The sequence below is a fragment of the Zootoca vivipara genome, chromosome 17 (genome assembly GCF_963506605.1).
Source record: "Zootoca vivipara chromosome 17, rZooViv1.1, whole genome shotgun sequence".
Taxonomy (NCBI): domain Eukaryota; kingdom Metazoa; phylum Chordata; class Lepidosauria; order Squamata; family Lacertidae; genus Zootoca; species Zootoca vivipara.
The window spans coordinates 16,671,987-16,685,478 of record NC_083292.1 but is presented as its reverse complement, the minus strand read 5'-3'; the positions used below and the strand labels follow the sequence as shown (position 1 = coordinate 16,685,478).

Here is a 13,492-nt window from a genome sequence, read left to right as displayed (position 1 = left end):
AAGAAGCCAATTAATATAAAGGGTTTTTTTTCCTGTTCCTTGGCTGCGAGTTTATTTTTATGCATAAAAATGTATACACCTCTCGATTCTAAAAAAGGAAACAAACCAAAAACCCTCAAAGCAATTTACAAAGAGGACAAAATGATAATGTTATGGATAAGAAATATTAACAGCAATGATTTACAACTTTCAAAAAGTTAAAATAGCAATAGATCAAAAGCAGATTAAAAATCACATCGAACTTCTAAACATCTGAGTAGCCCTGTCTAAACGAAAGTGTTTTTAACAGATGCTAAAAGACGGGGAGAAACAGCACAGCCCCCCCCCTCTCACACACACACCATTATTTGTCAGCAAATGGAAGCGCAGAGGGTCCCCTAATGGGCTCCTTCCTCACTTTGCAGGTAGCCAAGGAAGGAAAGATGAGCAATCCTTCCCAGAGCTGTCCATAGCTGGGGTGTCTTCTCAGAAAACCTACAAAAAGAAGGATCCCATAAGTCAGTGGCAATCCTCTCTGGCATCGCTCTTGTTCCCACAATTTTCCCCAGCCAAGAAGTTGCGAAGCACCAGATTTGGCTTAATGGCACTTGGAGAGAAATCCCGGGCCTAAAATCCACCAATGTGCCGTGTGAGAGTCCCGGGGCCAGCTGTAGAAACCCAGTGCAGACAAGGCGGACCAGTGCTGACCAGCACTGTAGGGAGTTGAAGGAGATGACCCCTATGTCTCTGGACTAAAGAACTGGGAGACATGCCCCAGGAGTCAATGGGGGTGGAGAAAGTTAGGCTAACCATATGGGGTCCTTGAGAGCGACCACTGCTTCAAATGCCACTTCCAATATCTATTACACTGCCATATGTTGTCCAGTTAGTGGAGGGAGGGAGGGTCTGGAGAACAAATGAAATGCTTTTGGGGGGAAATGTTGCATTATTTCCCCTATCCCCCCCGCCCCCCGGGGATTTTGCTCAATGGCTGAGGATAGTTGGGTCGTCGTCCCCCCCCCCCCCCGAGAGCTGAAGGTGTGCTAGGGGCATTGTTGTTCTTGGGACACCCTTTCCCCCCTTTCTCCTCTTCTGTCTCCTGCAGTTCAGGAGGTTCTGTGTTTTGCTTTTTTTTAATGCTAGAAAAACCCATTTGATCAGAGGCAGCAACGGGATGATGAGAACCCACCGGGAGCCATCAAAAAAGACCCTGCAGCCCAGCAGAGGGGTTTGGCTTTCTGTACCTTAGACGGGTCTGTTTTGAACGAGCGGCTGCTCCAGTTGTGCTTGATCTGAAGGCTCGGGAAAATTACCTGGACGCCATCGCAAAGCCCTGCAAAGTCCTGCTTGACGACAATCTCCTGAAAAGGACAGAAAAGATACCCTCTCCATTCCCACATCAAGAGCATGGTGGAGACGGTTCTCAAAGAGGTGTGTGGCAGGGGCTCCAGCCAATCCAGGTTGTGCAGTTATAGCCTAGGTTTCTATGAAATGTGAACCTCTATTCAAAGTGCTGTCCTCAGGGCACACCAGTCCCTGCATGGACTTGTTGGAGAAGATTCACTGCGTACATAAATATTTCTCCAATCCCACGTTGCCAAGATGGTGCCTGTACCAGATGGTTTGGACTACAACTCCCAGCGGCCTCAGTGTGGTTGTGCGACCGTGGAGCTGCTGAAAGATCTAGTAAAAACAGCACAACACAACACAAAACACAACACAACACAACACAACACTGGAGAGCACCAGGCTGGTGAAGATTGGGCCACTACATCACAAGCACACCACACCTCTCTTCCAACCACTGACTGACTGATACCTACTGAAAAATCCAAGACTTCCAAGGCAGCTCTAGGATTTGCTTGGAGGGCTTTGAGGATCCCAATGCAGCCATCGCTCTGAATGGGGTTCCTGGCCACCTGCAGGTCACAGAACAGAAACATGCCGGGTTTGTTTAGGGCAAAGCACTAAGAACAGGGCTGGGTAACTGGACTCCCAGATGCCATTGGCAATGCTGCCTGCTGGGGCTGATGGGAGACGGAGTCCAATGACACCTGGCGAGGGTCGCAGACTTTCCCCGATTGTAGAAGAAGCAATCTCTCTTCTCTCTAGAGGAATTCCTCCATCTTTTGCATGTGGTATGGAACGCTACTTCTTAGATCAGATAACATGTGGCTCTCCAAAAGCTGCTGGCTCTAACTTCCATCATCCCTGACATTGCCTGCTGGGGCTGATGGGAGTTGGATATCTAACCACACCTGGAGGCCCACAGCAGAGGCGGATTTGGGGAGGGCGATCGGTTCAGTCGCACTGGGCACAGAGCCTCGGGGCACCACAAATATTATTTAGAATGGATTGCAAGAAGCGGGGATCACAGAATGTTGGCGTCACTGAAATAGAGACCCCCAAGGTCTACCACTGCCCACAGTTTCCCCATTCCTGCACTAGAGGATCAGACACTCTCTGAAAAGCAACTTACGCTGAAGATCTTCAGGGTTTTGTTTTCTTTCAGGCCCAAAGCTAGGCAGAGGGCTCCTTCCAGAGAAATACGATTGTTCCTGAGAAGAAGAGGAAACCATCTCAACCGTCTCGTTTCCCTTTCTCTTATCTCTCTCTGATCTACCCAGGATGCCAAGCGGAACCTGGATGCTGAGCACGCTTACCCAATGTTCAGCTCCTCCAGCACGTTGTTGACTTTCAGGGCCTCACCCAGGGCAGCCGCTCCGCCGTTGCCAAAGCCGTTGTACGAAAGGTCCAGCACCCGAAGGAAGATGTTGCCCTGAGGAGGGAAGGAGGGAGGCAGCCTTAGCAAAGCTCTGGGTGGGGAAACCCTCTGGGGCTCTGGGTTCAACATTTTTGAGGGTTTCCCACAGGTATCTGGGTGGTCACCGTGAGAACAGGACTGGATGGGCCATTGGCCTGATCCAGCAGGCCTCTTCTGATGTTCTGATGTCCTACCTGCTCAGACACTCTAGGATTAAACAGATCTGAAATATCTAAAAGACCACCTTCTTCCTTCCAGACCCTCTTGTGTACTAAGCTTGGCAGCCCATGAGAGGGAATGCTCCTATGCAGTGGATTTCCCTCCCCATGGAAGTGCATCTGGCATTTTCACTGTACAGCTTTAGTCATATGACATCCGAGATGCACATTTTTAGGGCCCACTCTGCTTGACTGCAAATTGTTTAAACTTGTGCTTTTGTAACGATGTAGCCCATCCTAAGACCTTAAGGTGAAGGGTGGGTAAAAAATCTGGCAAATAAGATAAAATAAAAATTATTACATTGGAGGGAGGTGGGTCTCAGGGCATCCTGGCACTCGCTGAGCAAGTTGCCACCCCAATCACTCAGATCGGTCTATTTTGATCCAGAAAGGAAGAATAGTTTTGCTTAAGTCTCCTCCTCCGCCTCCTCCAACCTTTTTGAAACAGAATGTGGCAATGTGCTAAGGTCCTCCCCACTCCTGATTTCTTTACGCCAGGGGCCAGCTGGGGTTGCCTTGCTGTGTTCACAACAGAGACGCATAAACAGACTTTCCTAAGCTTTTAATAAGGAAATAGGAATGCTGTAATCTGGAAGGATTTGGAACAGCGAGAACCAAAGCATCCCTTTGAACATGGCACAAGGCGTTTTCATGCACTGGCGAGAATATATTTTCAGTGGCAAGAAGCATGGAAAGCTGACCTGTACTGAATCAGGCTCAGTATTGGCAACACTGACTGACAGTAGCTCTCCAAGGTTTCAGGCAGGAGGACATTCTGGCTCTACAGTGGTACCTTGGGTTAAGAACTTAATTCGTTCTGGAGGTCCGTTCTTAACCTGAAACTGTTCTTAACCTGAGGTACTACTTTAGCTAATGGGGCCTCCCACTGCCGCCACGCCGCCACTGCTTGATTTCTGTTCTCATCCTGAAGCAAAGTTCTTAACCCGAGGTACTATTTCTGGGTTAGCGGAGTCTGTAACCTGAAGCGTCTGTAACCTGAGGTACCACTGTACTTGGGGATGCTGCTGTGGAACGAAGCAGAGAACTTCTGCAAGCAAAGCAGGGGCTTCTACTCGGACTACAAACTTCAGACCACTGGTCCAGCTAGGTCAGAATTATCAACAGCTCTCCAGGATTTCAGGAAGTAGCCTTCTTGCCTGGAGATGCTGGGGATTTAACCTGAGACCTAAATGCAGAACAGATGCTTAAGACATGACATTACAACTGTAGCCTAACTGTAATTAGGCAGTTCTCCTACCCCTAAGCCTTTGGCAATAGCAACTGCTCCTTTGCCCCGGAAGTGATTCCAGCTGAGATCAAGCTCCTTCAGGCCGACGTTTTCTGCAATCGCTGCTCCAAGAACCACGCCTGGTTAAATGCAGAACACAAGAAATGGGCCTAGAAGCACAAGCCTTTGCTAAGAGCAACCGCAACATCCAGAAGGACCCCCTCCAATCTTTGCCAATGTGCCCCCTGACTTAGGGAGCTGGAAATCTCACAATTGGAGATCAGCATGACCCAATATCCCCCACGCTATTGATCTCTCTCTCCATGGAGCAGAAAAGGGGGAAGGATGAGACGAGTAGAAACCACAAGCGAAGAGAAAGCATTCTGCAGGAAGCAGGTATGTATGAAACAAAAAACTCAGGGGAGTTCAAAGAATCGTAGAATTGCAGAGTTGGAAGGAACCCAAAGAGACATCAAGTCCAACCCCCTACAATGCAGGAATTCATGGACTTCAGATTTCTGCACCTTGGAGAAAAGAAAGCAGCTTCCATGACTCTCCAACCAAAAGGAACGCTAACAAGAGATTGTATGGCCACCTGTCATGGATGCTTTAGCTGTGATTCCTGCATTCCAGGGGATTGCAGGTGCTCCACCAAATAAAAAAAAACAAAACCAAAGGATAAGGCTTGCAGATGAGACTTTCCTGGTGGATTGGTGTGTGTTAATTTGGATGGGGAAGGTAGGAATGCTCTTCCACCCTGACTCTTCCAGCTGTGGTCAGGTGACAGGGGGTGCCCTTATTCTCCATTGGTGATTTTAGTCCACATTTTGAGGTAGGACTTTCTCTTTCATGGCACCAGACCTGTGGAACTTTCTCCCTCTGGACAGTCAGGTGGATGGAAACTACTGTTTGGGGATTCTGCTGTGAAGTGGGCTTGAGGGCATCCTGAGCAAGTTTGCAGATGACACCAAATTGGGAGGGGTGGCTAATACCCCAGAGGACAGGATCACACTTCAAAATGACCTTAACAGATTAGACAACTGGGCCAAAGCAAACAAGATGAATTTTAACAAGGAGAAATGTAAAGTACTACACTTGGGCAAAAAAAATGAAAGGCACAAATACAGGATGGGAGACACCTGGCTTGAGAGCAATACATGTGAAAAGGATCTAGGAGTCTTGGTAGACCACAAACCTGACATGAGTCAGCAGTGTGATGCAGCAGCTAAAAAAGCCAATGCAATTCTGGGCTGCATCAATAGGAGTATAGCATCTAGATCAAGGGAAGCAATAGTACCACTGTATTCTGCTCTGGTCAGACCTCACCTGGAGTGCTGTGTCCAGTTCTGGGCACCACAGTTCAAGAAGGATGCTGACAAGCTGGAACGTGTCCAGAGGAGGGCAACCAAAATGGTCAAAGGCCTGGAAACGATGCCTTATGAGGAACGGCTTAGGGAGCTGGGTATGTTTAGCCTGGAGAAGAGAAGGTTGATGGGTGATATGATAGCCATGTTCAAATATATAAAAAGATGTCATATAGAGGAGGGAGAAAGGTTGCTGCTCCAGAGAAGCGGACACGGAGCAATGGATTCAAACTACAAGAAAGAAGATTCCACCTAAATATTAGGAAGAACTTCCTGACAGTAAGAGCTGTTCGGCAGTGGAATTTGCTGCCAAGGAGTGTGCTGGAGTCTCCTTCTTTGGAGGTCTTTAAGCGGAGGCTTGACAGGCATATGTCAAGAATGCGTTGATGGTGTTTCCTGCTCGGCAGAGGGTTGGACTGGATGGCCCTCGTGGTCTCTTCCAACTCTACAATTCTATGATTCTAAGTAAAAACATACCAATTTTCTTGGGCCTTTGGAGGTATTTGGAGGAAATTGGTGCAAGCTCGAGGCCCTAAAAGTTTTTTGTTATCTATATAATTTTTATTAACTTTCCTGTTTTACAATTTCAAAGAAATATTTTTACATACTTAAAATATCAACAACTTCTTCTCTTTCCGTGGTTCATTTTGCATATCTTATATCTTTGCATATTTTACAAAAACTATACCAATCTGTTTTCCATTATTACACTCATCAAAGATTATTCACACTGTTGAATTTATCTTAATGCTGCCAGCGTTTTCAGCTGTACACAGTTATTTTCCATATACTCGATAAACTCAAGGCCCTAAAAGTTTTTGATACTGCATCGATGTTGTTTGTACAGAAAATCATTTTTATTATTGTCTGTATGTTTTCCTTTTTCCCTTATGTATTGCATGTGGCTTTTTAAATTGTAAGCCTGTGGGTAGGTGTCTTATCCAGGAAGTCTTTTTGGCTTGGAGTGGGGTACAAATGCTCTAAATAAATAAACAATATTAATAATACATAAATTTTAAAACCTCTTTTGAGTCTTACCTTTCTTCCTTTTTCTCTCTGTCTCTCTCTCTGTCTCTGTCTCTCTCTCTCGCTGTCTCTCTCTCTCTCTCTTTCTCCACTCAGCTTAGACTGTTCTATTTCCTGTGCTCTCTCTCTCTCAATCTCTCTCTCTGTCCCCTCCTGTTTTCCATCAACTCCCTGTGACCTCATCACAAGGTAAATGGGAAGGGAGAAAGACCTGATCAGCCACAGAAAGCCGTTTTCTTCAGTGAGGGAGGCGAAGGAGAGAATGCCAAGTATCAGCAGGGAAGGAGCCGAGGACAAGGGAAAGGCAGCTGTAAGAATAGCAAAAGGGGAATGAGTAGGAGGCAGCGACTACTATAGCACAAGAAAAATCAAGAGTGGTGCAGAAATTTAAATAGCAGAACAGGAGCTGGTACAGAGGATGAGGGAGAGGAGGGAACAATCATGGCTGTTGCACCCTGGAAAATAATATTGACAGCTGTTAGCACACATTTGCAAATAACTAAAAAAAAAAAAGCAGATCAAGTGATATTTCCTTCTGGACCTCCCTTTACTGGAAAAAATATGCAGGTGAGTTCTCAGCTGTAAATAGAGCACAGCTTCTTGATCAAATATTAATTGTCACTGAAACAAACTTTGCCAGTCTGGTGCCCTCAAAATGCTTTGGGCTACAACTCCCATCAGTCACAGCATCCTATGGCTGTACTGACTGGGCCTGACAGGAGCTTTTTTTGGAGGGGGTACAAAGCATCAGGAGGATGCCAGGTTGGTAGAAGATCTCCTATTCCCCTCCCAGATCTACAATTCCCAGAGTGGTTTAACAGTCAAACCCTCTTCCCAGGGAACTCTGGGGATTGTAGCTCTGGAAAAGGAATAGAGGTTTCCTGCCCAGAGATGGAAGCTTCATCTACCAGAAATGAATGGCAGATGAAGCTGATGGACTATGCCAAAATGGCTAAAATGACCAGAAGAATCAGAAATCAGGAAGACCAAAATTGTAATAAAGAATGGGAAAAAATTATAACTTATGTTAAACAGTTAAAATCGTTAGTGGGATTGACTATCACTTGTAGTTTAATGGTGAATTTTGGATATAATGGAGATGTAAAAGATTTGGATCATCATAAAAGATGCAGGAGGAAATGATTAATAATAGGACCAACAAAGGGGAAGATGGAAGTCCAGGAGATTCCTTGGAATCTTGTTGTTATGATTTATGTTTGATATATGATTGTAAAATTTTTATCTGAAAAATCAAATCAATTTTTTTTAAAAAGGAATAGAGGTTCCTAACTGCTCTCAGAACCCTTAACAAACTACATCTCCCAGGATTTTGTGGGGGAAGCCATGGCTGTTTAAAAGTGGTATGATACAGCTTCTTTAATGTACTGTTTGGTACAGATGGAGTCACACCCATAGCCCCACCCACTTTTGCTCCAAGCGCCACCCACCACTGGCAGGTGGCCTATAAGGGAATGTGTCCCTTGGGTTGAAAAAGTTCCCCCACTCCATATCTTCTTTCTTAAAGGGGAAGTTCAGAACAACTAAGTTTCCATCAACCTCGTGCCCTCCAGTTCTTTTGAGAGACTACGACTTCCACCAGCCTCAGCAGGCAGCGCCATTACTGTTGACAGGGGCTGATGGGTGTTGTAGTCCAAAACATCTGGAGAGCACAAAGTTGGCAAAGGCCGTTCTCTGCCTTTCTTTGCAAGGAAAGCTGCTTTACCTGCCAGCTCTTCAAGCATGTTATGACTCAGATCGAGGGACTCCACTTTGTTGTTGATCACAAAAGCATCTGCTAGGTATTTGGCTGCACGCTCATCTAATTCATTTCCAGAGAGCTTCAGGGTTAGTAGTGTCCTATTCTCCCCAAGCATGGAGGACAAAGCCTTCGCCCCTTTCACTCCAAGCCTGTTCTCTGACAAATCAACATCTGAGAGGGAAGAACAAGACAGACTTTTAGCCCCCGACCCCCACAAAATAAAAACCGTCTCTCATTTCAGACCCATTCCCCTTCCACCTTTCCTGTGCCTTCACTTGGTCCCTTGAACAATCTCAGATCGGAGGAGGTCAAGAAGTGGTCACCTCTGAAAAACTGAATGTGTTGACAGCTCCTCAAAGGAGAAAATCACCTCCCCTAATCCCACTTTGCCATAAAGATATCAATTATATTATCTCATGGACACTGGGGGGGGGAGGAATAACCACACTCAGGATACAGAACATAAACCCTGAGAGGATAGGTTTCTTAGGGCTCTGCCACTGCATTATTAGGTCTCACTGAGGACTAGGCACTTGTATTTGTATTTATTTGTAACATTTATTTCCTGCCTCGTCTCCAAGCAGCTCATGAGAGAGTGTTTGGTTTTATCTTCCTAACAACCCTGCGAGGTATGGAAGACAGAGACAGAAACTGGCTCAGGGAGACCTACAGAACTTCGACTAACAGGGGATTCGAATCCTAGATTCCCAGGTCCTAGTCTTGACATTACAGTATAGGTAACCACTCTTCCCAGTCTTCACCAATCTGTGCCCTCCAGATGTTTGGGACCGCAAATCCCATCCACCCTAGCCAGCATGCCTATATGATGGGTGTGAGGCTGTGCTGGCTGGGGCTAATGGGAATTGTAGTCCAAAACATCTGGAGGACGCTAGGTCAGCAAACACCATGCTATACCATAAAAAAAACCTCCACAGCAAAAGCAGCTCGGGCCTGTCTGTCACAAGGCCTCTATTTTGCCACGTATTTGCTACAAAGACCTTCTTGAAACCTCAAAATTAAGGGACACACCTGAAATGTAACAATTTTCTTTCAACATCTCGGCCACCGCTGCTGCTCCATCTCCATTCAGCCAGTTGTCACTCAGGTTTAACTTCACAATGGATGTGTTGTTCGCCAAGGAAGGAGCTAGAGCTATGGCTCCCTGAGATACAGAAAAGTGAAGAAATACGTGGATTATCTACGCTGGATCAGGGCAAAGTCCCATTGGGACCTCCAACGCTCTTACACATGGCTGTGGTCATAAGAACATAGGAGGAGCCTGCTGGATCAGGCCAATGGCCCATCTAGTCCAGCTTTCTGTCCTCACAGTTGCCACCCAGGACCCGAGCACAAGAGCACTCTCCCCTCCTGTGGTATTCAAAAGCATTACTGCCTTTGACAATCAAAGCTAGCGCTCACTTGGGCTGATGGGACTTGTAGTCCAAAACGGCCCAGCCTACTGGGGCAGCTGGGAATTGATACCTTGGGTCCAAGGCCGTAGTGCTTCAGGGTCAGTTCAGAATCTTTCATGTGGCGTAAAAAATACGAGATGGGAACGACGCCTTGCATCCGGCAGGTTTTGAGATATTTGGCTTTTCCTGTTGGATCATGAGATGTCTTAGAATCTAATGTTGGGAGGGAGAAAAAAAGAGTCAATGTAGGGAGGGATAACTCTGCAAAGCAAGAAAGCTATTTAGAAGCAAGGCAAGCTATTAAAGCATCTCAGTTGATAGACAGTCCACCCAAGGGCATCATGACCTTCAGAATCACAAAAGATGTATTGCATGTCACAAGGCGAGAAATAGTTGTTTCTCCCTCTCTCATAATTCTAGAAATAGAGCGTACCCAATGAAGCCTAGCCAATGGCAACTGCAGTCCAAGCACATCTGGAGGGCCGCAGATCAGCCATCAATCCCTCTCCTCTAACCCAGTGTTTCTCAACCTTTTTTGGGCCACGGCACACTTGTTCCATGAAAAAAATCACGAGGCACACCACCATTAAAAAAGTTTTAAAAATTAACTCTTTGCCGCCCTATATTATAATTATGACTGTAAGAAACACTTGCCAAATATTGCTTTCCGGCGGGTCAAGCTCATTGCGGCCACAGGCAGGGCGGAAGAAAGCGAGGCAAAGATGGGGGTGTGGGATAAAAGGAAGGAGGGGAGAGGGGAGCGCTTAGTGTTGGGAGAATGGCAGCTGGGCTGGAAGAGCAGCGGCGGCGCCTGTGTGCGCTCCCTCCTCGCTCGCTCTAGCTCTCCGCTGCCGGGTTGGCGCCTCGCAGTTCGCGAGCCGCTACCTGCGCGCTCGCGCCCCCGCGCGCCTGCCTCGCCTTGCCGCGACTTGGCCAACTTTTCTGCCCACCAGCTCTCGCCTGCGCTCCTCCTTCCCCCCACCCCCTCTCCCCCCTCCCACTCTCGGCGGCGGATCCCTTTACCTTGGGAGAGGAGGGAGCCTGGGCGCTGTATGGCGGTGCTGCTCTCTCTGGGGGGGGGGTTTCAGCAGCCGTAAAGCGGCGTGAGAGAGAAGCGGGCGGCTTTCCCTCGGTCTCCCTCCCAAAATTTATTTGCAAAAAAAAAAGGGGAGGCTCTGGCCGGCTTCCTGCAGCTAGAGCGAAAGGGGACCACGATGCTGCAAAATCGCCCTTCTCACGTCACGGCACACCAGCCAGCGTCTCGCGGCACAGTAGTGTGCCGGGGAACAGCAGTTGAGAAACGCTGCTCTAACCCATACCTTCTATTTCAAGGTCTGTGTCCCAGTCTTCATCCCTTTCCTCCTCCTCTTCCTCCTCCTCCATCTCCTCTTCAGAATCATTCCCAGCATTCTCTGGGTAACAGGGACCACTTTCCTCATGTACAGTCTGGGGCTCGTCAGTGGGCCTTGAAAAAGTCTGAGGAAAGACATATGGATAGGATTTTACTCCAAGCAAGTAGTCATGTCAAAATTCACCTACCCATACCCTGGGAACTAAGGAGAAAGTTGATTTGAAAACAATGACAGCAAATAGCCAGTGCTGAGTGATGAACTGGAACAATCACAGGAGGACATTGTTTCTGTTCAGACTTACTGAGGACGTGTTTTGGACTACAATTCCCATCAGCCCCAACATCATATGGCCATGTGGCTATGGCTTATGGGAGTTCTTGCCCAAAACATCTGGATGGTTTCCAGACCCTCCAAGTGTCGCTATTTTCCAGGGGCATCCCTGATTTAGAGAAGCCATCCCGGTTTCTGATTTGAACAGGGAATGTCCGCTTTTCCTTAGGATGTCCCTATTTTCATTCGAGAAATGTTGGAGGGTACGGAGTTATCGGACCCCCGAGCCGCCTGAAGGCAATCCTGTACAGGGAAGTTTTTTTAAAACTTTTTTTTTTAATTTTTTTTATTAGTTTTACATATTTATATTTTTTTATTATAGTTTTACATATAATCACAATACATAACATTGTATCCTCTTATTAAATCTCTTGGCTCAACCGTTTAGTAGTTTAGGCAAAAATGTTTAATGTTTTATTCTGCTTTTATATATGTTGGAAGCTGCCCAGAGTGGGTGGGGCAACCCAGTAGGATGTGTGGAGTATAAACAGTAAAATTATCATTATGGAATAGGGATGTCCCCTTTTTCATCGGATAAATGTAGGACAGGTTGCATCAGTTGGGGGAAGAGGGCTCTAAAGCAAGATTGGCTTCCAGATGCTGCTAGACTTCAATGCCTATCAGCCCCAGCCAGCATGGCCAATGGCCAGGGATGATGGGAGTTGTAGTGCTTTGCTAATCAGATGTTGCTGGATTTATTGATTGAATCTTTTAAAATCTCACCTAGTCCAACACTCTAACCCACGGCATTCATAGCCCACCTTTTTCTCCAAGGAGCTCAATTAATCTTCACAACAACCCTGTGAGGTAGGCTAAGCTGGCAGTGAGTGACTAGCCCAAGGTCACCCAATGAGCTTCACACGCCGAATATTGGTACAGTACAGTATGAGCTTTGGCCTTCTGGGTCCTAGTCAAACACTCTAACCACTACACAGCACTGGCTCATCCTTGATCTTGCCTATGCTGGCAGCTGTGGATGATGGGAGTTGTAGTCCAATCGCATCTAAAGAGCAGAGCTATAGGAATACTACAAGTGTTGTCATTTTGCATGTGGGTTTTTCCTAGCTGCTTATTTTTAGCGGCCGCGTTGAGAGAAAGGCGCTGCATTAGCTTCCCAAACCCCGGCATTTCCCAAACACGGGCCTTAAGTGGCCTACCCCTGCTCTAGAACTACAATTCCCAGAAACCCCCAAGGTTAACGTCACACGCTAGTCCCCGCCCACCAGCCCGCATGCCCCCCCCGCTCCTCCTTCTTCCTCGGTTCTTTTTTCCTCACCGCTGAGCCGCCGGAGCCGGCGCTGCCCAGACGAGCGGGAGCAGGAGTACCGCGACTGGGAAGGCGATCCCCGACGTCGGTCTCCTGCTCGGGCACCGGCGACAGCGGCAGCGGCAGCTTCGGCATCGGCGCGGCTCGGGCCTTGTCTACCCGCCGGTTGCCGTGGCAACGGCGTCGCGCAAGGGAGGGGCGGGAGCAGCCCGCCATCGCGGAAGCCGATTGGACGGGGGAGGTGACGAAGCGAGCCTATCAAGTATTTGTGGGCGACGAAAGGTCGCTTCCAAGCTTCGCCCTGTCATATGGGGTTGGAAGCTTTGTTCTGAGCTGCTCTGGGGATCGAGTTCGAATCCCCCTCGGAAACCACGAGGCTTATTTCGAATTTAAATTGTAATCCGTTCGGAAGCGGGTTTCGGGGTTGGTAAGATCTGTTTGACAGTGGGACGGACTCAGTGCCGGATTTACATATAAGCTAAACAAGCTATAGTTTAGGGGCCCACTCTCTTGGCCCCCCCCCAAAAAAAAATTAAAGGAAAAAAAACCCCTGGATGTACATTTCCAAAATAAAAAATAAAAAACAAATAAAATAAAATAAAACCTACATACAGCAACAGTGTTTTGTGTTGTGTAGGCTCCTATGATGTAAGTCATGGGCCCCGCCTGCTAGCCTGCTCCCTAAAATATCACTGGTTGGCTCATTTCTATATATAGGGTGCCTACATTCTACATGGGCTGGTTGCATGGCAACATGTGCAAAGGGCTTTAGATACCTGTTAGGTCCCTAAAT

The 13,492-nt window shown here is 47.3% G+C and overlaps 1 protein-coding gene across 3 annotated transcripts; it reads right to left on the bottom strand.

Moving 5' to 3' along the window:
• Nucleotides 1-24: 24 nt before the first annotated feature.
• On the bottom strand, nucleotides 25-12,876 carry LRRC74B (leucine rich repeat containing 74B). Of its 3 annotated transcripts, XM_060269367.1 has the most exons (12): nucleotides 12,709-12,876; nucleotides 11,070-11,226; nucleotides 9,821-9,963; nucleotides 9,368-9,500; nucleotides 8,303-8,509; nucleotides 4,220-4,329; nucleotides 2,643-2,758; nucleotides 2,459-2,537; nucleotides 1,803-1,898; nucleotides 1,224-1,340; nucleotides 790-885; nucleotides 25-474 (listed from the first exon to the last, which is right to left on the bottom strand). In XM_060269367.1, the coding sequence occupies exons 1-11, from the start codon at nucleotides 12,832-12,834 to the stop codon at nucleotides 820-822; spliced, it is 1,350 nt and encodes a 449-aa protein (XP_060125350.1). In that variant the 5' UTR covers nucleotides 12,835-12,876; the 3' UTR covers nucleotides 25-474; nucleotides 790-819. The 3 variants fall into 3 exon arrangements, with proteins under 3 accessions (XP_060125350.1, XP_060125351.1, XP_034954940.2); XM_060269368.1 differs by lacking the exon at nucleotides 790-885 and having other exon boundaries at nucleotides 27-474; nucleotides 1,293-1,340; XM_035099049.2 differs by lacking the exon at nucleotides 790-885 and having other exon boundaries at nucleotides 28-474.
• Nucleotides 12,877-13,492: the final 616 nt, after the last annotated feature.

What these genes read in the sequence shown, in the direction of transcription:
- LRRC74B (XM_060269367.1), bottom strand. Translation starts at nt 12,834, where the DNA reads ATGCCGAAGCTGCCGCTGCCGCTGTCGCCGGTGCCCGAGCAGGAGACC. An exon ending in CTGGAGGAGCTGAACATTGG is followed by an intron (nt 2,538 to 2,642) that starts GTAAGCGTGCTC and finishes TCTTCTTCTCAG; the next exon opens with GAACAATCGTATTTCTCTGG. An exon ending in AAACCCTGAAGATCTTCAGC is followed by an intron (nt 1,899 to 2,458) that starts GTAAGTTGCTTT and finishes TGTGACCTGCAG; the next exon opens with GTGGCCAGGAACCCCATTCA.